Source organism: Sciurus vulgaris (assembly GCF_902686455.1).
Source record: "Sciurus vulgaris genome assembly, chromosome: 12".
Classification (NCBI taxonomy): domain Eukaryota; kingdom Metazoa; phylum Chordata; class Mammalia; order Rodentia; family Sciuridae; genus Sciurus; species Sciurus vulgaris.
In genome coordinates, this window is record NC_136473.1 from 39,515,375 (window position 1) to 39,539,004 (window position 23,630).

Here is a 23,630-nt window from a genome sequence, read left to right on the forward strand (position 1 = left end):
AACAATAATGCATTAAAGTGAACAGAACAAGAATTAGGAGCATGGTGGTGGAGAAAGGATCCAGAGAAGGAGTCGCATGAAAGGCACTCTCATTTTAAGTGGACATGGCTGATTTCATTGCCAAATTAAGCATTTAAAAAAATCAGAATCATGTGTTGTTTTTGCTGTGTGTAAGTACATATGAATGTATATGTGTGTTGTGCGTGTCTGCATGTATGTATATATTGTAATAAAGTCAGTGTAGTTAAGGAAGAAAGAAAATATAATTTGCATATTATTTGCATTTGGATGTTAGGGGTTATGGAGTCAGTATGGTTTGATTACCTGTGTGGATCTGATTTGGAAAAAAGTGGTAAGGCATGGCAAGCTTTATAAAAACCTGGTATAGAGCAGTAATTAGTAATTGACCTCTTTTCACAAAGAGGGAATTTATTTGCCCCAGAAAGCATGTCATGTGATCTGTGAACAGATACCTGAAAAGCTTCAACCTCATAATTAAGGTATGCTTCTACTCATCTGCTCTCATTTTACTAGGATGCTTCCAAGTATAGATTGCAAATAGTATTTGAGTTATTTATGTATTTGTCTTGTGGTTGGAAGGATTACTGTGTGTGATCCCCCCCTTTAAGTCTTTCTTTCTGATTCCCACACTTTTTCTTTCCTTCTTTTCCATATTTGGAATTTACAATGTTTCTTATAAAGTCAAGATTGATTCTGTGCTGAATTCCTTTTGCCCCCCTCTATTTTCAATTCCTCAATTATTGTTTTAATATTTCCTTGTTCCATATTCTTCTGGGATTTCTGAAGTGTCAGATTACAAAGTATATCAGCACATCCTTGATTGGATAGCAAAGGCTATGCCAGGGTAAGAGTGCACTTAAAGGGACATTTAATGGGACTCCTGAAAAGGATATGTTATCCATTAAGGGTACATTGCACATCTAAGGCTTGGTTAAATAGAGCTTTTTTTTAAAAAAAAAAAAAAAAAAAAGGAAGAAAAAAGTCATTTCTTTTTCCCTCCATGCCAAGCAACACAAATTTGGTTTATTAAATCTAATCAGACTAGCAATGATGAAAACTGCACAATCAAATAATGATCCTCAAGTTTAAAGAGAACCCCTGCTAAACTCTACCAGCTAAAAACTGTACCCCATCTTACAAAAAGCACTATCAAGTTGTCATGTACCCTTTTTCTCTGACTCCCTTCTCATCATTGTTGATTACCAAGATTTTTTTTTTTTTTTTTTTTTGCCTAAATAGGAGCTTTCTGCTTTTCATAATCAGCCTCCTCTTCCCTGATTCATCCAGCGTTGCTACAATCTACTGCTGAGCAAATCAGTGCGCTTTCATGACAGCGATTTCTTAAAATGTCACTAAAATATGTGAGATCCTGCACAGGAAGGACATATTAGGAGTGACTTATTTTTTTTTTCTTCTTATTTCATTTGTAAAAAGGAGACTGAAGTATTTAAAATATGGCCAGAGACCAGGAGCACAGCATTACAAAAGACAAATGGCTCAAGTACGCTCCTTGCTATTTCACTCTCTGAATGAGTGTGAGCAGTGTGATGAGCTTCTGCCACTGCATGACAGCATTTGCATATACCAGGACAGATGATTTTAACATATGGAGGGTCCTTGCATTTAGAAATGTTGGCAGTGTCCTGTGAATGGGTGTGTGGGCAGTGTTATGATCCTTTATAATCATTAGGAACGGTTCTTGTCCTGGCCTTCAAATGCCTGATATTTGTAGACAAATTCCATTCAGGAGCAGTATCCCCAGGACTGAAATGCTACAGGCAATGGCAAAACTTATCACATTTATTTAAACAAAGATTTTACTAAACAACTGTTCTAAGCATAAAACAATAGTGTCTTTGGTTCATAAGCTTCTGAGGTGTGTAGGTGGAAAAGTCTTAGGTCTGAATTCTGGCTTTGCTACTTGTTCTGTTACTTGATAGATCACTGGATTCCAATGTGCTTCTTGATCCAGGCTTCTCCCTGCTCAGCAGGAGGATGACAACACCTCCCTCACATTCTCAGTGGTGATTAATGATATAAAGAACATAATAAGAATTCAATAAATTCCAGTTAAATGTAATTAAGTAATTAAAAGAGCATTCATTACTCAGTTATATGTCTTATGTAGGAATTACACAACTTAGACTTCATAGATCGTGGAATTTCATTTTCTTGTAGGAGTATTCAAGCTTAGATCTGCTACCTTCAACCACTTGTGAGGAGACCTAATCTCTAGTCTGAACTCGTGTTGTCACTGGGCAGCTCCTAGTACCAGCTCCTAGTACTCAGTTTCTTCTGTAAAATAATGTATTGTTCTAGGAGACTAATTTCTAATTTTTGATTTCCAGAAACATTCAGTGAATATAGACAAGAATGCAAGAGAATTTACAAAGATATATGGCAAGATTTTTTTTTTTTATCTTTACAGAAAATCCACAGCAGTTCATTATTGAGTTAGAAATGAGAGTGATAAGTTGAGGAAAAGTTAAAACACCGAGAATGTGGGGAAAGTTAGTACCTGAATCAATTGAAGACAGGTTTCTAGAGAAACTTGGGTCACAGACTGTTTAGGAAAAGTATGGCTTGAAGGACTACAGAGGAATGATGTCAATGGCTCATGCTCTTGCTTTTCTTTTTGTGGTGCTGGGGATGGAACCCAGGGCCTTGTGCACACTAGGCAAATGCTCTACAACTGAGCTGCATCCCCAGCCCTCATGGTTTTGCTTTGATTTGTGTGAACAGTGTGTTCTGGGCTATGCAGAGAACTGGATTGGAATGCAGGAATGATACCACGCAGGGTACATAATTTGACTGTAGTAAATCTTGAGACTGGCTCACTGGGCAGCTAATATCTCTAGAGGACCTTTAGGGCAAATGGAAGAATCATCATTGAAGTCAGTGGTCAAAGACAGGTTATGCAATGGCTCTAGAAACACATGCATCCACCAGAAACAACTGGAAGATTCCAGAAAGAGAAAACGAATTCTTGGAGAGAAAAGGCTATAAAATAAATCATGGCAATGCAAATACTTAGAAAAGACAGACAAAATATAGGACAGAATATTGAGTTACATGCCTCCATTGAGTCCTCCAGTATGGGAGTCTGGCATCCAGACAGTACAAGTGGCTTCTGATAGCTGACGCTGAATTCATATTCCAACCATTTTAAGTTCTCTTGCCCAGACAAGCAGCATCATTTAGCTTACAGATTTCTTAGGGTAAATAGTCAGGCAAGTAATGTAGTAAAGTCTTCCTTGGACTTTGAAAACTGTGATAATTAGCAGTGAGAAATACCAGATTTCAGTGACATGCCAGTGGGAATATTTTGAAGAAAATCTTATTTTTAAAGTTACTCTTCAAATCCTACAAGTTAATTGGTTCTGGATATCTTGTCCATCCATTTTTAAATATGGCAGAAGATTTTTTTAAGACTTTCTTTTTACCATGTTATATTTTCAAATGTGGTATTTGGAAAAGCCCCTTCATTACAAAACCAATTATATTAGTTTTATCCCATTTATAGCAGGATGGGATGTGTTATCATTCACTATAATTTTTCCTTAAGACCTCTAATTTTAGTGGCAGTAGAAATATTACACTTTAAATGATAAAATACTTTGGCAGTGTTTATACTGTAGAGAGAATTATGTTACTTTATTAAAAGCCCAAATAATGGTTTAATAGCAATGAAATTCTTAACGGTAGTTAATTTTTGGTGACTGTTCTTTCTACTTAAAACCACAACCTCTTGCTGGATGTGGTGGCTCACGCCTGTAATCCCAGCAGCTTAGGAGGCTGAGACAGGAGGATAGCAAGTTCAAAACCAGCCTCAGCAAGAGTGAGGCACTAACAACTCAGTGAGATACTGTCTCTAAATAAAATACAAAATAGGGCTGGGAAAGTGGCCCAGTGGCTGAGTGCATCTGAGTTCAATCCTGTGTACCCTGGCCCCCAATAAAAACAACCTCTCCTGGTGGTTTTGTTTGCTGTTTGCACTGGTCAGCAAGAGCTCTTTGTGCCTGTCATTGTTTACTGTAATGACACATGGCTGATGGGGTAGACAGCAATGAGTTCATCTATAATGTGTCATAGTAAAACCCATTTAGCAGATTACTTTGAGATTACTTTAGCTGAGGGTAAATGTTGCTGAATCCTTTATGAAGAAAGTCCCGTGCTTAAGAATGATTACAGTCCTGCTGTGACTGAGACAGGCTCATTCACTGAATCTTTCTGTGAAGGAGACTTCAGTGTCACTTTGGCTAGTTTTTCTCTATACTTTCCCCAGGCTGTCACCTCTAAAGCAAGTTTTCTCCTATAATTTTTTTTCAAGCTCTATGTTTCCCTTTTGTTTCTCTATTTTTTTAAAAGGCTTCTCCTATGTTAACGTGACTAGCAGATTTCCTGAGGCACTAGGGTAGGTGGTCACTCTGCCTGTCAGCCTCACATCTGTTGGGTGATGGTAGCGTTTTCCCCTCGGGATGTCTGTGTGGGTTCATCAGGGGGCAATTAGCAAAACGCCCATTCTCTGTTCAGAGTGGGTTGGTTTCCTGGACCTACTATGAGCCCAGTGTATTTCCAGATCCGCTTTTCAAAAAAAAAAAAAAAATTACCCAGTTGACTTTCATTTATCCATGACTTTTTAAAAAATATATATTTTTTTAAATTTTCGATGGACCTTTGTTTTATTTCTTTATTTATATGTGACACTGAGAATTGAACCCAGTGCCTCACACGTGCTATGCTCTGGCTCTACCACTGAGCTACAACCCCAGTCCCTCATCCATGGCTTTAAAAAGACATTAGTGGAAAAGAATGGAGGAACTTTGTATTGTGTAGAGGGAAATGAGAGCAGGAAGGAGCTGGGGTAGGAAAGATGGTGGACTGAGACCGACATCATCACCCTATGTACATGTATGATTGCATGAGTGGTGTGAATCTACATCGTGCACAACCATAGAAACAAAAAGTTGTACCCCATTTGTGTACGTTGAATGAAAATGCAGTATGTAAAAATAAAACAAGACATTAATATAAAAGTAATTGATACTTTCCAAACTGTTAAGTATCTTGCTATTGAATGATTATCTTCGAAGCTGATGACTAATTTCAGTTGTGAAACTGACTTGGCACAGCTGATGTTTTTCAGTGACCAACATCTGCCTTTTCAGGAAGAATTCAACAATCATGGATTAAGAAGTACAGTAAACTGGACACCATGGTGCACACCTACAATCCCAGCAACTCAGGATTGCAAATTTGAGACCAGCCACAGCAACTTAGTGAAACTCTGTCTTAAAATACATTAAAAAGGGCTAGGGATGTAGCTCAGTGGTAAAGCACCCCTGGGTTTGGTACTGGGAGTACCAAAACAAAGCAAAACAAAACAAAAACCAGTAGAATATGCTGGCAATTAGAGTGGATGAGGATACAGATACTTTCATTTTTCTTTTTTGCAAACTAGAATGGTTGGCATATCTTTTCACTTATAGTCTTTATTTCATTCTGTCAAGAAAATCAGAGCTGAGGGATCCATTTTTGCCTCACTCATAAAGTAATATACTGCGATTTTATAGTATACCTTAAAGAAATCACATAATTTATTAAGTAAAGCAGGCATTAAGGGAAATGTCTAAATGTTAACCTATAAACATTTTATGTACACTTTCTTTACTTTTTCATTCATTAATCTTGAATCTGTAATATAAAAAAGGAAATTATTCTATAGTAGTTTGATTACAAATTTGCAAATAATGTAGTAGTTATTCTCATGATTAGGAGGTGACATAGGTAACTAATATTTTGCTACCAAACACAATGGGAAAAAATGCATTCTTAAATATAAATCAGGATTTCACTCTTTTGTCCTTCTAGTCATTTGTATGTAAGATAAAAAGCTGAAAGTTGAGAGAATGAATTTATGTACATATGAGATTTGGTGAACAAACTGAAACTTCCTTCATAAAACAGGACAAAAAACATTAAAAAAAATGTTTTGACATGGTTAAACTCAATGTTTAGAATGAAAATATCTAAGCTGTTTTTAAAAAATGCAAAAATGGGCTGTGGGTGTATTTCAGTGGAAGAGTGCTTGTATACCATGCAGGAGGCCCTGGATTCTACTCCCAAGCACTGCAAAAATAAGTAAATAAATACTATTTTAAAAATGTAAAAATCCACCTGTCTCAATTTCCCCCCAATATTACTAACTCAAAGAGCAAATACACATTGTTTTCTTATAAAACTGTGCCTTTTGGCACAGATGAATACTGTATCATTATGTGTTGTTGCATAGTATTTCTCAAATATGATGCAGGATTGAATTTATGTAATTCAATTGATTTATGTATTCAATTGAATTTATGTAATTCATTGAATTTATGTAATTTTTAGATTGTGAACCAGCACAATGTCATAAAAAAGGAGTCATTATGGGCACATTGTACCATTTGAAGGACATTTATGAATGGGAACATTAAATAGTTAAAATGATTTACCTTTGGAAGTTTATGATTTTAAGTAAATATATTAAAATTTGAATTGATACTCTTCTAGAAGATAGAGATTAATGTACTTTATACTTCCAGATGTCTCAGCTTTGCAGAATAGAAAGGATGAAACTGAACCCTATGGCTTTACATGCCACGTATCTGCTGATGGCTCTCACATTAATGGTCCAGTTCGGCACTGTGGCTTGAATCTTGGCTATGACATCACCTGTGCCTCTGGGTCACCAAATCTTTTCCTGAATATTAACTCCCCTCTTCAAGTTCCTTGGTTAAAACCTGGAGTCGTTATTGGTTTCCCTCTGCCTCACATCCCTGGCCTCCCTATCAGCAAATCCTGTTAGTGCTATTGTCAAAATATATCCAGAAACTAACCTCTTCTCCAAGTCTTCTCCCCTGATTTACTTACAATATATTCTTCCCACTGTTGCCAGTATCATTAATATGTCACCAGTGTCACTCCTGTATTTGGAAATCTGCATTGCCTTTTGGTCTCATCTCCTATGTGGTCTTCAAAGTCTTGTGGGCTCTGGTGCCTACTTCATTTCCTCTCATCTCTTGTTCTCTTCAGTTTTCACTATGTTGTTTACTTATAGTACCTCAAAGAAACTCCACGCCCCTGTGTCTCAGTGCCTTTGCACTTGCTCTCTTCTCTCTTCCAGTATGACTGGTTTCCTTACTTCACTCAGATCTGTGCTCAAATATTTTCTTGTCAGGGAGGTCATTTTTGATCACTTTCTCTGAAATGAATTAGCCTACTCACTGTGATTTGCTCCATAGCATTGTGTATCCAAGTACTCCCTCATCTGGTTCATCCTAATTTGTTACCTAACTGTAAGCTACAATGTAAGCTTTATCACAGTCGCTGTGACTTAATGTGTTTTGTTACTGCTTATAGCCTTAAATAAATAAGTCCTTACTACATAGTAGATGCTCAATAAATTTTTGTCAAATGAATAAAAATTGTGTTTTAGGTGTCGGTTTCTGGGAAGTATATTTTTTATATTTGTTCATTATTCCTCAATTATTCATGAATGAGTGAATGAATTCATTTCATAAAGCCCATCATTTTGCTTATCTCTGAGGCATTATTGATATACAGATAAAAATAAAGTCTTTTTTTTTAATGTTTTGTATTTATTAGCTTTAAAGGCACAGCATGTATTTTATCCCTTGCGAATAGATTTAAGTTGTGTTCTAGATTTAAGTTCTTGGGGATTTTTTCTTTTCTTTTTTGTATGTCAACTTTCTGTATATCTTTTTCTTTTCTTTTTTGTATGTCAACTTTCTGTATATCCCTTTCTTTTCTTTTGTGATATTTAATTGTCACCATAAGTTAGATTCCTGGTTCCTCCTCAGATAGAAATACACAATATGCTTTATTTATATTTGCTTAGATGCGTAATTGTAAAAGATTTCTGGTTTGAAATATCAGGTAGCCTGAAGCTCTCAACAGATGACTAGGACTTGAGGATATAGAGAATATGCATCACAGGCTTCATGGTCTCTTTATAGGGAAAAATGACAGCAGGAAAAAGGATTTATACCGAATTTCAGGTTTGTGGATACTTTGCATGCCAGAGTAGAATGATGTTAGTGTTTCCTTAAGGAGCCTTGAGGTCAGCATCCATCGGTAGCAGTTTGTGAGCCATTTTTCAATCATGTGTTTGTTCCTCATATTTGTTTTTGATCAGATCTAGATTTCCAAGTCAAAGATGTCACATTCAGTAATCGCTTTTCCTCAGACTTAGGAGAGTGTTTGATGAGAATGCCTGAAAGCTTTCGATTTAATAAGCTCAAAGTATTATAGCAGTGTAAATTATCCTTTGTGCTTTAAACCTTGCAAACATGGCCTTGTTTGTCAGTTTTTAAACTGTGATGAATGTTTCCAATAAACCAGGCTAAGAAAATAAAGAGGAATAGTTGTTTATGGGAAGATTATTAAATAGATGATTGTGGATTATCATTCTTTAGTCCTGAGAGAAACTCACTCCAGTGCAGATCCTTTTTCTTCTGCCATCTGAGGTACTCAGAGCACTTGGGCCTATAGGATTATTATTTGTTACATAAACCAAAACTGCAAGTCTTATTGCTCATTTTTGGTTTTGTTTTGCCAAAAGAAAAGTGAATACTGAGGCCATTTTCCCAAAGAGCTTTCTCTGGAATATTCTAGTTGAAAAAAGAGTGAGATATTCTGACTCAAAATTATTAATACTGATGGCAAGAGACATTTGGCCCTCATTGTGAAGAAGGGAACATTTCACTGAGTATGTGTCTTTATCACAAAGGAAAGAAAACTTATTTTGTATATATTGACAAGTTAGAATTTTTTGTTACCAACAGGTTTGGCAAACATCGAAAAGATGACAAGATTGAGAAAACGGGTAAAATAAAAATACAGGACTCCTTTACATCAGAAGAGGAAAGAATACGAATGAAGCAGGAGCAGGAGAGGTAGACTTCAGTTATTTTGTTAAACCTCATTAGAAAGAGGTTCTGTTTTTTCTTTCTGCTTTCTTTTTATAAGGTTGATATTTTGCATTCATTTTATTATCTGTGTCAATCTAAGTACTGATGGTTGTGAGGTGAATATATTGTAATGAAAGATTTTTTTTTTTAAGAGAGAGAAAAGAAACCCTTATATGAGCCAAAGTGGATGTCAATTGTTTTAGTTCAGAACTTTTACATAGGAGGTAGGAGAACACATTAATATTGAATTTATAATTGCTTTAAATAAACAAAAAAATGTTTAAAATTCTGCCTCATTGAACTATGAGTTGTATTATATGATAGTAATACTTAAGAAATACTCATTTGAAAATAACTTGAATTTTTATATCTCCTTTTGAATCTCTTGATTCATAATAAGAATTCAGAGCTTAACAATGTGGTTTTTCACCACATTGTTTTCCTTTCCAATGTGACTCTTATTTCCTAATTCTTCTATTTCACTATCTTCACATTTTATGCTATTTTCCACTTAGTTTTATTCCATCTTCCAGAAAGATGGTTGTTTATTATTGGGTCATTCCATGTTGAAAACTCAAAGACCAATGAAATGGATTAAGAGAGGTACATTAAGCAGCCAATTGAAAATCTCTTTTATAAGTGATGAGGATTTCCTCATTAGAATTCCAGGGGATGAGAAAGCAATCTCACACTTGTGCTATCGGAGTTTACCAGGCTCACAGTGAACACCTCTTTGTAGCATTGCATTTCATGTTCGTAGTAGCCAAAGCAAGTGACATTATTTCTATTTTACTTTGAATAATCTTGGGGTTAAGTGAGTTTCTGGTGCTTTGATCAAGTTTTAAAGCTAAATGTTGTCCAGAACTAGGATTCTAGCCAACAACCTCGAGGTCAAGTTCAGTGTTTTATGATACTTCTGGAGGTGGGATGCTTTCAGTCTTACAAAAATGAATGCCCAAAACTAAAAATGTCATCCCAGGACTGTTTTCTTTAAAGGAGATTAGTGTTTGGATATTTTTATTCGTCTTTTTAATATCTCTAAGGTTTTTGGTTCTCCTTTTTTTGTGTGTGTGTATGTTTTTGTTTTATTTTTGTCTGAGTGGAATGATTACTTTGATTCTCTGTAACTTTCCAGAATATATACATGGGAACAACATGGGAGTTTTATGATGTAAGTCTGGGTTTGTACTGCTGGTTCATTCCATAATTTTGTTTATTTATTTATTTATTTATTTACTTATTTATTTATTAATTATTTATTTATTTTGTTTTTGGCAGTGCTGAGGACTGCATGCTATACAAGTATTCTTGCTGAGTTATATATTTCAATTCCCAATTTTATTTTTTAGAAAATCACATTGCCTTGTTTATTAGGACTCCCACTATTTCTCACAAATTTTGAGATTTCAGAACTTATTTATAAGCTCACTATTTTTAGGACAGTGCCTAGTATTCCTTTGCATGCATAGTATGATATTTAATTGCTCAGAAGATAAACTTCTGTCCTAAAGAGTTTCCCGTGCCTGAAAAGAGAACCTACCAGGTAAATGTATGTGCTCAGATTCATCCACAGGCAAATATGGCATTTACTTAGAGAGCAATCAGAGCGATAGAAAGAACCATTCTATTTCTTTCATCTCTTACAACCTGCCAAAGGGGATAGGTTCATTAATCCTGTACCATTTTTCATATCTAAATATTCCTGCTTTGCAGTTTAAGGTGACTTCTGTGTTTCAATGCAGAATTCTATCAACATTTCCCAAAATGCTTTTGTAATGCATCATCAGATATTTCTAGCCAAACAATGATTTTTTCATAATGCTTTCACTTGTATTATTAATTTGCCTAAGGCACAGTTCACTTCTCAGTTTTACTTTTAATCTCCATCTCTGTACCTCTAATGATGCAATCCTTCTGGGAACTAGGTTGGTCATAATGAATTTACAATGTCCAGGAGGCTTAGAGTAAAAATCTTTTAGGGTCAAGGAACAAGTGACTGGCCCATTAAAAAAATCAATTAGGATCATAATTTAAGAGAATTATTGTACTTTGGCTTTGTATTTCAATAGCAATTTTTACAATTATGTTTTGTTTAAACTCATGTAATAGAGTGAGTGAATGCATGAGGGTTGTTGGGGTATACTAAGAGTGTGTTTAGTGTTTGTCATTTTGGTAAGGTGACTCTTCTTTGCATGTTATCCCTTCTGTTCTGTATTTTGACATTGGCAATGGAATGCTCCTTTCGAGAATAGAAACTGCAACTTCTTTAGGAAGCGTTTGATTAGAGGAATTGATGAAAATAAATCAACCTCTGCTTATGTTCTCATCACAGCTTTTCCTTCTGCTGACTGGCAGTGAAATATTTCCTATAACATTATTTTCCACTGTAACTATTTGAGTTCCAAAAATCATTTTGGCTGATTCCATATAAAAATAGAAAACCTGACATTCCTTAGTTATGAGTTATGACATGTCCACAAACCAAAATATTTTTTCGCCCACATACATCTGTGAAGCCTGAATATTACTTAAGATATAAATATTGAAAAATTGAAAGGACTGTGAATATGATTTAAAATGTTTTTCCTACAAGGTTAAGATTTATTCTGATGGTGAATGTAAACTAGATTCTTCTGAGCCTAGATCTAAGATTAAATTTGATTTCATTCTTACTAACTTCTTCCTCTTCTTTCCACCTGCTGCCAACCCTGGGAGTTTAGGTCTTGAGTAAATGCTGTCCAAGTGGAAGCAATGGATGAGGAACAACCCAGTGTGGGTCTGTCTGCTGGCTCTGCTAGGGCTACCTGCCACAAGTTTGAGCTCACATAACCCAGATCTCTTCTTAAGAAGAGGGAGTCTGGGGTGATGCCAAGGGTAAAGTTAATGGTCCTGAGTTGTACTATTTTAACTTATTGTTGTGAGCCCCAAACCTGGGTACCTAGCCTTTCAGAGATACTGTTGGGCCCACTGAGCACAAGCTGGCACACTGAGCAAGGCCTGAGTGCAGTGCTCACTGCCTTTTCCTGGTAGAGCCAGCATCCCTGTTTAGTTTGTTTCTGCCATTTGAAAGGTTTGAGCTTCAAAACCAAATAATAGAACATGTTCAATTTCAATTAAATGATCTATTTTTCTATTTTTGCTACAATGATATCTCCACTGATGTGTAAATGATAGTATACATACTTTGTGGCACAGGGTATCCCCAACAGTGTTTAGCAGGATAAAAAAGGGTTAAGCAGTAGTGTTTGGTGTACACAAATACATTTGAGAAATACTTAGTTAAACCAATTTATGCATGTTTCTTTACTTCATTATTTCTCCAAATTCTATTAACTTGTGATGTGTCTTGTAAAGTACCAAAATAGGAATAATAGAATCATTCTCCCAACTTAGGGAAGATCATTCTCCCAATAGAGAAGACATTCATCCAATCTACTCTTTTTGTTCTTGGACGTTAACATCTCTCAGAATTCAGAGTCCTGGGGAAATACTGATGTGAAGTAAAGACTTGGCTTCTGGTTCAACCATGTCCAGCTCACTCAACTGACTGACTGTAGAAACCAGAGCTGATTGTTATGTAGAGCTGTGACGGAGTTTAAAGTCAGGCTTAGGACACACCTCTGCTTTATGGATTTTGTTTTGTGTACTCATGAATCTTATTAATGTTTATCTCTCTTTTTCAGTTTTCTCCCTCCCACATACTTCTCCCCTGCTAAAAACATGAGCTCTAATTCCAAGATAATCTAATTCTAAAACTACAGAAACTTTGGGGTAGAACTTATAAATTTAATATAAGAAAACAAAAATATATCTGTATTAACATCACTATTTAGATATTGGTGTATGCCACCTATTTTTTTCCTACAAAATACATATTTCCATACATGTGTACTTTAAAAAGTTGGCATCTATTTACCATTTGATTTATTTTGGGTTTTAAGGATTCTTAGACAATTACGTTGAAAGTTTTCTGGAACAAGGTAATGTCTATATGTATGAACAGATAGATAAGTACAGACAGAAAGAATTAAAGACAGTTTGAAAGACAGAAATAGATAGAAGATAGATAGATAGTAATAGATAAAAGATAGAAATAGTAGCTTTTATTTCTGATCAAAGTCCTTAACTTCAAATAATATTTACCTCATACGTTATTCATTCTATTAGGTGAGTATTATAATGGTAGCTGACTCACATTTTGTAGTTATTTGGCAAATGATAGTGTTACAGTATTATCACTTATATTTATTATAGTAAGTTGTGCTTGGAAATATTTCCAAGGATTCTGAATGTTCATAGTGGAGATATGAAAAAGTTAATGAATTTCTTAAAAAATCCTCCCAGTTGTGAGAGGTATTTTCAGATCCACTGAAGAAATACATGGCTTGAAATTTTTCACTATTTAATGTTATAATCATCCATTGAAACCTTGTGGGTTTTTTTGGGAGGGTGGGGTACCAGGTGTTGCACTCAGGGACACTCAGCCACTGAGTCACATCCCCAGTCCCGGTGAGACAGGGTCTCACAGTGTTGCTTAGTGCCTTCCCATTGCTGAAGCTGGCTTTGAACTTATGATCCTCCTGCCTCAGCCTCCCAAGCCACTGGGATTATAGGCGTTCGCCCCTGTGCCTGACCTGAAGCCTAGTTTTTAACACTAGACTGTTGAGCTATCTGTGTCCTTAACTGGTACACTTCTAGTTGTTGGTGTGTCATTTTGCAAGTTTTTCTGGCATTTCTGCATACAGCTTCTATTCATTAGAATTCTCTCTTCCTTATTTTATCAACATTTATTTTATGATGACATTGTTTCCTTACCTTCATTAAAAAACAGAAATATTTAATGTGTTAACGTTTAAAAAAATTGTCCCAAAGACTGGAGATATAGCTCAGTAGCACAGCACTTGCCTCGCATGCACAAAAAAGATGTAAAATAAGGAATTGCGAATGAGTGATTGATTAGCTTTGCAAAGGACAAATTCGTGGGCCCAGAGTTAATAGTGAATGCTTCATAAAGATGATAGTTTGGTGGCTAGGTTTATTTTCCAACAATACATACAATTTAGCAAAATTATAATAGGTGGGGGGATAAGTTAAATTGCATCATTAATACTAATGAGATGATATCAGTTTTACAATATACAACGGTAAAAGTTGAAAGATAGATAAAAGAAGGTATTCACAGTGTTATTAATAACTAGTAATACAATCATAATTTTTAAAGAATCTAAGCAGTTAAAACACTATCCATCCTTTCCTGGGTGTAGCTTTGCACACCTGTAATCCCAGTGGCTCCAGAGGCTGAGGCGGAAGGATTACAAGTTCAAAGCCAGCCTTCAGCAACTTGGCAAGGTCCTAAACAATTTAGTGAGATCCTATCTCAAAATAAAAGATAAAAAGGGCTAGGCATGTGGCTAGTGGTTAAGCACCCCTGGGTTCAATTCCTGGTACTAAAACAAACAAAAAAAGACTGTCTATACCCCTTGGTACTTGAGGGAGGGAGGTGGGATTGAATATGGGAAGAGTTCAACCTCCAGCACCAAAAAAAAAAAAAAAAAAAAGTAAATAAATAAATAAATAAAAATTAAAGGCCGATTTCTATTTCTTCTAAACTTTTTTTTTAATGTACTCTTTATTGAAGCTTCCTATCTTTGAAGGTAGAGGTGTTTTGTGATCTAACTAACTAATTTTAGTACAGCATTGATTTTCCATCCTGAGGAGTTGATCAGGCAGTTGTGGTTCCCATGCCTCATACCTTCTCTGGATATGTAAAGACTATACTTCATAATCATAAAAAAGTTCTTTCCATTTTAGTCTACTGCAATTAGTGCTAAAAGCCATTTATTGTAAAAGCAAAAATACTAATGAATAGAAATGTTACAAGAACAGAAGTCTTGTGTGTTTTATCTTCATCATGCATCATCCATTTTAATTAGAGAAAAGGGTGGTGAGCACTGTGACAAGAGACTGGAATTAAAATCATTAATTGATGTCAAGCTGAAGAGAGACTGTTAGCATGAATTTAGTGACAGCAGGAAAGAAATTAACCTTATTACTTTATTTAGTATATTACATTATTTTGTGTATTGTTTTCTATGCAGGTTCAAGGCAATTTCATTATCATAATGGAAAAGAGTTTTTTTTGCAAAAGGAAAAGGTGTGAATATTTATGTTTCAACATAACAAATCGAAATAATAAGTTCTTCACTAATTTGTTTTTTTTTTGTCTTGATAAAATGTTTTAATTGTTGTTTCAATTTTTTCCCTCAGATTTCAAGGATAGGGAAATAGTGTATGCTGTTGTCTATCAATGTCAGTCCGCACAGCTGCTTGCACTAATTTTAACCTCAGAATAGTTCTTTTGTTTATAACTAGGAAGGACTCGCTGAGATGCATAAAGCAATAGACATTTATTTCTTTTGCTAAGTTTTGGACTAATCAGTTTCTTCTGTCATTGCTGAGGGTTGGTCTGAGATAAATGGAATGGATAATGCTGAACAACAACCTGACTGTTGAGAAAAACTAATGACTCCTACATCTTAGAGATAATTTGTGACCTCGGGGTCACAATAAAAGAATGAAGGGGGTGTCCTTTTATAGCATTGACCATCTGGAACCATTAGGAGCTCAACTGCAAGATACTATCTCTTTTTAAAGTTTCCTTAAGAAACCATGCTATTTTTATTAGAACACTGAAAATATTTTTCCCCTGAGCCAAATATTATTTTTTTTCTGAAGTAAGTTTCTCCAAATAAAAAAATTAAAATATGTAACATAGATTTGAATGTTCTTTTTTTTTTTTTTTTTTTCAAATTACACAGAATGGGGCATCAATTTCTAACAGGTCACTATCAGAAGAAATGCTGGTAGTTTTACAAAGTCCACTTTGTAATAAATAAGACATTCAACTATAGAAGAGTATAATAAAGCAAATCATTGGTGACTTATTAATTTTGCTTGTGAATCATTACTAAAATTCACAAAAACCACTGTATACTCCTGGATTTTAAAATTGTCATTGCATAGCAAATCTTATTGGCATTCATTTTTACAATGAACTTTGAAGTGCACTGTAGTTCATGCTGGTAACCAGGTTGATTAGCCTTTGCAGTAGCAATCCTCCCTTGGTGGATCACAGGTCTACTACAGTTTTATACTAAGGTTTTCATGACCAGCATAAACTGTCAGGGTGAAAAGGAATGGTGCGATCAGCTTTCAAAACTGTGGGGATAAAATACATTGTTGATGACAAGGTAAGCAATGAAAATGTGACTTATTATATTATTGGAACTTAAAGAGAAAAAAAATCAGTGTTTTCAGAAAGTGTGATGGGACTGTGATGTACATTGGATTCAATTTGGGTAAAAGAAAACAATTAAGAGCTGTGCTTTCTGAATAGTACCTCATGCAGCCGAACATTTCTTTGGAGATACTTAGAAATTGACATCCAGGGAATTTTTTTTTTTCTGTGTAATTTAGAAAAAAAGAGTATTCAAATCCAGGACCCAACAGTAATATACTGAAACTGAGGGTACAAGAAATTTGGGGAGATTATTTGGAAGTGTGCTTCCCTTGAGAAGACTATGTTCCTGTTCTCTTTTTATGATAACTTCTAGCTGTGCTATACTTTCCAAATGGAGTTTCACTTTTAATGAATGAGATTCATATACCATAAGGTTAGTCATTTAGAAATCAGTCTTAAACCAGCTCCTTTGGTTATGAAGTTTCTCCAAATCAGAATTTTAGAATTTATATTTATATAATGATGTTTGTATCTATTTTTTCCATCAAAATTTCATCATGTTCCCAAACTTCAAGACTTATGTGAATGTTGAGGACCCTTGGATATTTTTTAAAATATTTTTTAGTTGTCAATTTTTTTTTTTTTTTTAAATTTATTTATATGTGGTGCTGAGTCTCAAACCCAGGACCTCACACATGCCAGGCAAGTGCTCTACCACAATCACAACCCCAGGCCCCCCTGGATATTTTTTATGATTAGGTGATTCTCTGATGATGACCAAATCAATCATCAAGTGGGTTAGGGATAAGTGAGAATTGAATTTCAAGTTAATATCCTGTTCATTAAGAAAGAACTAACTTCCCTTTTTATGAATCCAGAGTCAAAAAGACAGTGTGTCACAAACAATAAAATTATCTCTCAATTTATGAAGATTTTCCATCATGCATATGTAGTATTTAGTGATAACTGACTTTTATGATAACATAACTTTCATAATAGCTTTTCTATCAAAATTGCTCTTAAATGGGTAAATGGTGTATAGTTAAAAAAAAGCTATGATGATTTTAGCTAAATTTGACATTAGACTTTGAATTGCTATTTTTCTTGGAGGTATTCTATCCATGGGACTTATATTTATTAGGATCTGGGACTCTCCTGATAAAAATTTCTAATTTTCCAGTATTCTCTTGGTCTAAGGAAGCCATTAGTTCTCAGGAAATACAGTTCTTCTCTAGAGTTTTGGGAATATGAAAAACACTTTTGATTGTCCCCATTGCTCAGGGACACTGCTTAATTATGTGTGCTTGGGGTCCCTATTGTGCTAGGTGTCCTCTACAATCACAAATAGCTCCTTTTTAAATGTCACTGGATACCTGCTGAGAAAAACTGGCCTAGGTGAATTTAAGTATTTCTACTTTATAGCTGCAAAATAAGAAAAACTGGGGAAATTTAACCCTCTGGGTCCAACATTTTGAAAATCAAGACTGAAGTGTTAGTGATAAGCTAGGTGTAAGTAGGAAAAAAAGGAGAAAAATGGTATGTGACACTTTTCTAGAATTAAAAAGAAAACTATTTTTAAAATTATTTTAGATTTGTAACAAGTTGCAAAGATAGTACAGTGAGGTCTTATGTGCTTTCATCTAGGTTCTGCCAGTGGTTACAGTGGTTTTAGCTATAGGATGACATCAAAGCCAGGAAATTGACCACTGAGTGACATTCTATGATATAGATATACCCCAGTTTGTTTAACTATTTGCCTGTTGTGTGGTATTTCTGTTATTTCTGATTTGAAATAAAATGGCTATGAACAGTTGTGTGCAGATTTTTCCTTGGACGTAAATTTTTTCTTTCTTTTGGATAAATACCCAGAAGTTCAATTGCTGGATAGTATATTAAGAGTATTTTTAAGTTTTAAGTAGCTACCAAACTGCTTTCCAGGGTGACTGTACCACTTAATATTTCTAATGACAATGTGTGAGAGACCTTGTTTCCTTTTATCCTTGCCTGCCTTTGGTATTGTCACTATTTTTTATTTTAACTGATCTACTAGATATCTAATGGTAGCTCATGATGGTCTTAATTTGCATTTCCCAATGGCAGGTGATGCTGACCATCCTTCCATGTCCTTATTTGTCATCTGTATATCCTCTTCAGTGAAATCTCTCTTCACTTTTTTTTTTTTTTGCCCACAGATTGTTTTCTTATTGTTGCAGTTTGAATATTTTTTAGCCTTTTGTGAGATAAGTGATTTGTGGATTTCTTCTCCCTCTTTGCACCTGCCTTTTCATATTCTAAATAGAACCTTGCACAGAAGAATAATTTGTAGTTTTCATGATGTCAAATTTATATTTTCTTTTTTATTTTATGGATAGTGCTCCTGTATCATTTCTAAGAACTCTTCACCAAACACTAGGTCCTAAAGGTATTCTTCTATGTTTCCTTCTAAATTTTGGTAGTTTTATAGTTTACATTTAAACCTACATAAGGTTTGAAACTTAATTTCAGGTTTTTTTTTTTCTTCCTCCCTATGGGTATCCAATTGCTTCATCACCATTTGTTGAAAAATCTATTTTGTTCCATTGAATTGGTTTTGCACAGTCATGAGAAATTAGTTGTCTATAGTTGTGGATTTTTGGGTTCTTTATTCTGTTCCACTGATCTATACATCTGTCCTTCTAAAAAAAATCTACATGATCTATATTAGAGTAGCTATATTTTAGGTCTTGCATTCTGGAAGTGTGATTCCTCCCATTTCTTTGTTCTTTTTCACAATTGTTTTACTATTCTATCTTTTGCCCTTTCATATTAATTTTATTTAGTTTTTTGTTTTGTTTTGTTTTGTTTTTTGGTGCTGAGAATCAAACCCAGGTTCTCATGAACACTAAGCACACACTATCACTGAGCAACACCCCAACCCAATTTTGATTTTGAAATTATCTTGTCAGTATCTACAAATATTGCTGGAATTTTTATAGGAATTGCATTAAACCTGCTTATCAGTTTGGGGCACATTGACTTACACATAGAATCTTTCCATCCATGACCACAATATGTCTTTTTTTTTCTCTTTTTTAGATATTCTTTGATTTCCTTCAGCAACATTATATAGTAATGGAATCCAATGTAATGTTTTGATATGAGTAAACATGGTGTAATGCTTAAAGAAGGACTAACTAGTATGTCCCTTTCCACAAATATTTGTCATTTCTTTGTGGTGGGAACATCTGTATTGAAGTAGACAATATGTCATTAACTGTAGTCACTCTGATATTCAACAGAACACTGGAACGTTTTTTGCCTTTCTAATTATAACTTCAAATTCTTGACCAGCCTCTATCCTTCCTTTGCCTTCCAAGTCTCTGGCCATCACTATTTTATTCATTACTTCTCTGAGATTAACTTTTTAGTTCCACATATGAGTGAGATTATGCAGTATTTGTTTGTCATTTAACATAATGTCCTCCAGGTTCATCCATGTTGCTGTAAAGGACAAAATTTCATTCTTTCATTCTTTTTTATGGTTGAATTTATGGTTGAATAGTATTCCATTGGGAATATATACCCCATTTTATTTATCAGTTCATCCATTGTTGGATTCTTAGGTCAATTCCATATCATGGCTATTGTGAATAGTGCTGTAATAAACATTTAAGAACATATATCTTTATGATATACTGATTTTATTTCTTTTGAACATATACCCAGCAGTAGGATTGCTGAACCATATAGTAGTTCTTTGTTTAGGGTCCTAAGGATTGTCCATACTGTTTTTCATAATGATTGGATAAATTTACATTCCCACCAAGAGCATTTAAGTGTTCCCTTTTCCCTACATCTTTTCCAAGACTTTACTGCTTTTTAAATAAATATTTCAGTTTGTAAGTGTGTAACAAAAATATTTTTCCATCAAATTTCATCAAACTTCTACTGACAGCTAATTATTTTTAGATAAATATGACTTGTGGGCATAAATTATATCAAGACATTATAAATACTCAAATAATTTAGTAAAATCATAATAAACTGAATATGTCTTTAATAAAAGTGGTTATATAAGGCCTGCTTTTTATTTATTTATTTAGGTACCAGTAGAGGTGCTTAACCACTGAGCCACATTCCCAGCCCTTTTAATTTTTTTTTTTTATTTTGAGACAGTGTCTTGCTAAGTTTTTTAGGGCCTTGCTAAGTTGGGAGGATGGTTTTCAACTTGTGATCCTTCTGCCTGCCTCCTGAGCCATTAGGATTACAGGCGTGTGCCACTGTGCCTGGCTGCTTTTTAATTTTAATGTGAATTTCATTTCAGAATTTGACTGAATATGTGTTTCTTGTCCTTAATCTCAGAATTCTCTGGTTCTGTATGCATCACATGAAATCAAAACCATTGTCATTAAAATGAAATCACTTTTTGCTATTAATCAACATGAACAGTGTGAATTCATGCTTAAACTTTGTAGTATGTTTAATGTTTATGCTTATTTATAATGAGGAAGATATATACATTATGTATATATGTCTGTATACACACATGCACACACACACACAGTGTATACGTGTAACTTGAACAGAAAACATTTCTTGCCTTAATCACTTCATTCCTTGCACTATGCAGGTAGATGCCAGAAATCCTTTTGTTCATGATGAATTTTAATGCCAGTTAATACATGAAAACTTAACATTTAAATTATGAGTATATCTTATTGACATGAACAAAAAATATCTGAAATTGTTTTTAGCATCCATGGCATTATTTTTCTTTCATATGATCTTGATAACTTTATTTTTGACTGATAAATATTTTAAATTTTTTCATACATGTATATAGGATAAAAGTATGTCTCATTCTACCATCCTTCCCATTCCTACCATCCCTCCTTCCCCTCTGCATCACCCAAAGTTCCTTCAATAGCTTTACTTGACAATATCAAATGTAAACAGCTTAGCATTTATAACACTTCCTGTAGCTGCATGAGAGAAGATTTATTTTACAACATATTTTGGTGAATGTTTCTGTATGCAGTTCTTAGAGAAGGAATAGTTTCTCTTATTCCATCTTTGTTGTAATGTTACAGGATTCAAGCCAAAACTCGAGAATTTAGAGAGCGACAGGCTCGAGAACGTGACTATGCTGAAATCCAAGATTTTCATCGTGCATTCGGCTGTGACGATGAGTTGATGTATGGGGGAATGTCTTCTTATGAGGGTTCCCTGGCTCTCAACACTAGACCCCAGAGCCCAAGAGAAGGGCATTTGATGGATGCTTTGTATGCTCAAGTGAAGAAGCCGCGGAATTCCAAACCTTCACCTGTAGACAGGTAGGCTCCAGGGGCGATCATGGTATTGCTTTCAAATCAGCTTTTATATAGTTTTTGACAAGGGAGTAGATTGTTCATCAATCCTCAGACCTGAACTGCCTGTTATTAATGGCCTTTTAAAAGCTGTTGTGTCTAAAGTATTGAATTTACACAAATCGAAGCCTAATGGAGAGAGCAGCAAGAGGTTTTGATAGCTTTTCTAATGATTCCAACATATTTCATCCTGTTCTTCAAACAGTTTTAGACCTGAGAGCCAACCTTTAGTTTATAACTCAAATAAAAAGCAAACTTGAAATTATGGCTCTTCTACTTAAGCAATATTTGCTTTTATTGCTAGGAGAGGCTCCAGTTGGGCTAATTAACTAGATGGAGAATGACATGATTTGTTCCAGTTATGATTTAGATGGGCCACTTTTTTTGGTGACATAATTTTAGATTATGAAAGACTTAGTAAATGAGAAATATAGTACAGCCAGTTTTGAAATTGCTAATTAGCAGTCACACACCACAGGTCTGATTTATGTTTACCAGTATAACTAACATACAGGAATACAATGTTGACTGTATTTTGATGACTATATAGTTATTTAAAAATTTAACTATCTCTATGGATGTATATTTATTTATTATATACTAACTAATATCTACATGTTTTTGGCTGTTATTTATTGGTTATATCCTTAGTGATGTCTCTATACTTTTGGCTGTATGTTTTTTTCAAATGGCTACGTGTATATTTCAAGTTTTAACTGACATAATTTTAAACAGATCTTTTTCCATTTCTCCATTTGTATAATCAAGCACCATATGGAGTTTAGCTCATGAAGAAAATAATACTCATTTCTTTTATGTCAAACATATGCATGGTATTATCATAAACAATTCGCTCACAGTGTTATTATTGTTGCTGTGTGTGGGATCTGGTCTCTGTACTTTGTACATGGTTTCACTTAAAATCAGTGATTCTCAAGCCTTTGTGAGCTTTAGGATCACCTGAAGGTTTCTTAAAGCACTGATTGGTTGACTGTCCTCTAGAATTTTGTCTGGAGTGAAGCCCAAATTCCAAGTTTGATGCTGGCATCACTGATTCTAGGGATGTACTTTAAGAACCCTTGCAAGACAAGAGGTGGCACTGGAATCATTTCGTCTGTGGCATGTGTATGTTATTTAGTTGATACAGTTTTGCAAGAAGTCTATATTTTAGTTATTTACTTCCAGCTATTTTTAATAGAAGTTTGTAAATGCAACATGTAACCCTCAGGCAAACCCAGAAGGAAGCATTTTAAAAACCATCAAATGTAAAAGAAAACAAAACAAAAAACAGTAAATGAAGATGCAGATCTTAATGTGAAACATTAGTCAGATTATTGTTCTGATGTTTCCTTTTTGTGTTGTGCTTTTGATATTCTTTTTTTTTTTTTCTTAGAAAATCTATTTGATGTTGAGTATAATGGGTGAATAAGGAGGCTTCTAGTTTTCTTAAGGCCCTTTACTGTGATGACCTAGAAGGTTCACATGCTTATTAACTAACACAGATGTGCCAGGACTTAAAGAATGAAGTTATTATCAATGACAGTGACATTTCCTTTAAAAGCTTTTTACTTGTTTCTGCCATATTTGTGAAAGCTGCTTGTAGAAGGTCAAATAGCATTTGAAGGCTGTAAATGTCCCATTGAAAGTGTTTTCTTGGGAGAAAGGACACTTAAAACAGTAACATTGCCAGTTTGCAACTTTAGGGGAAACTTAAAAAAAAAAAGTTAATCAATGTATTATTGATCATTGATGAAGCATTCATCATTTCCACATCTAGTTAAAAAGAGTGGATGTGCTTGAGCAGTTACATAGCTCAGAAGTTCTACATGACCAGAGTCAGAGTCAGAAGGGATCTCCCCTCAACTCGTGGTCAGAAGTGGTTGCTTTAAGCCCCAGTGCTCTAAAAAAGACTGAATCCTGCCAGAAGATCTCTGCAAATTTTTGAAAGGGCTTCTGTGCTCAAGAACCCCTTTGCTCTGGGCTGCAACATCCCTTCCCATGACTTCTGCTGTGTACCACACGAATCCCAAACTAAGCAGCCTCCTAACTAAT

The 23,630-nt window shown here is 34.7% G+C and overlaps 1 protein-coding gene across 25 annotated transcripts in view; it reads left to right on the forward strand.

Moving 5' to 3' along the window:
* Positions 1-23,630, forward strand: part of PARD3 (par-3 family cell polarity regulator) — a 685,332-nt gene that overhangs the window by 516,088 nt on the left and 145,614 nt on the right. For 21 of the 25 annotated variants that reach the window (XM_079107657.1, XM_079107667.1, XM_079107670.1 and 18 more), the window contains 2 exons: positions 8,868-8,978; positions 21,303-21,545. In XM_079107657.1, coding sequence (XP_078963783.1) covers positions 8,868-8,978; positions 21,303-21,545 — 354 coding nt within the window. The remainder of the gene's footprint in view (positions 1-8,867; positions 8,979-21,302; positions 21,546-23,630) is intronic. The other 4 variants (XM_079107658.1, XM_079107652.1, XM_079107655.1 and 1 more) reach the window with 1 other exon arrangement.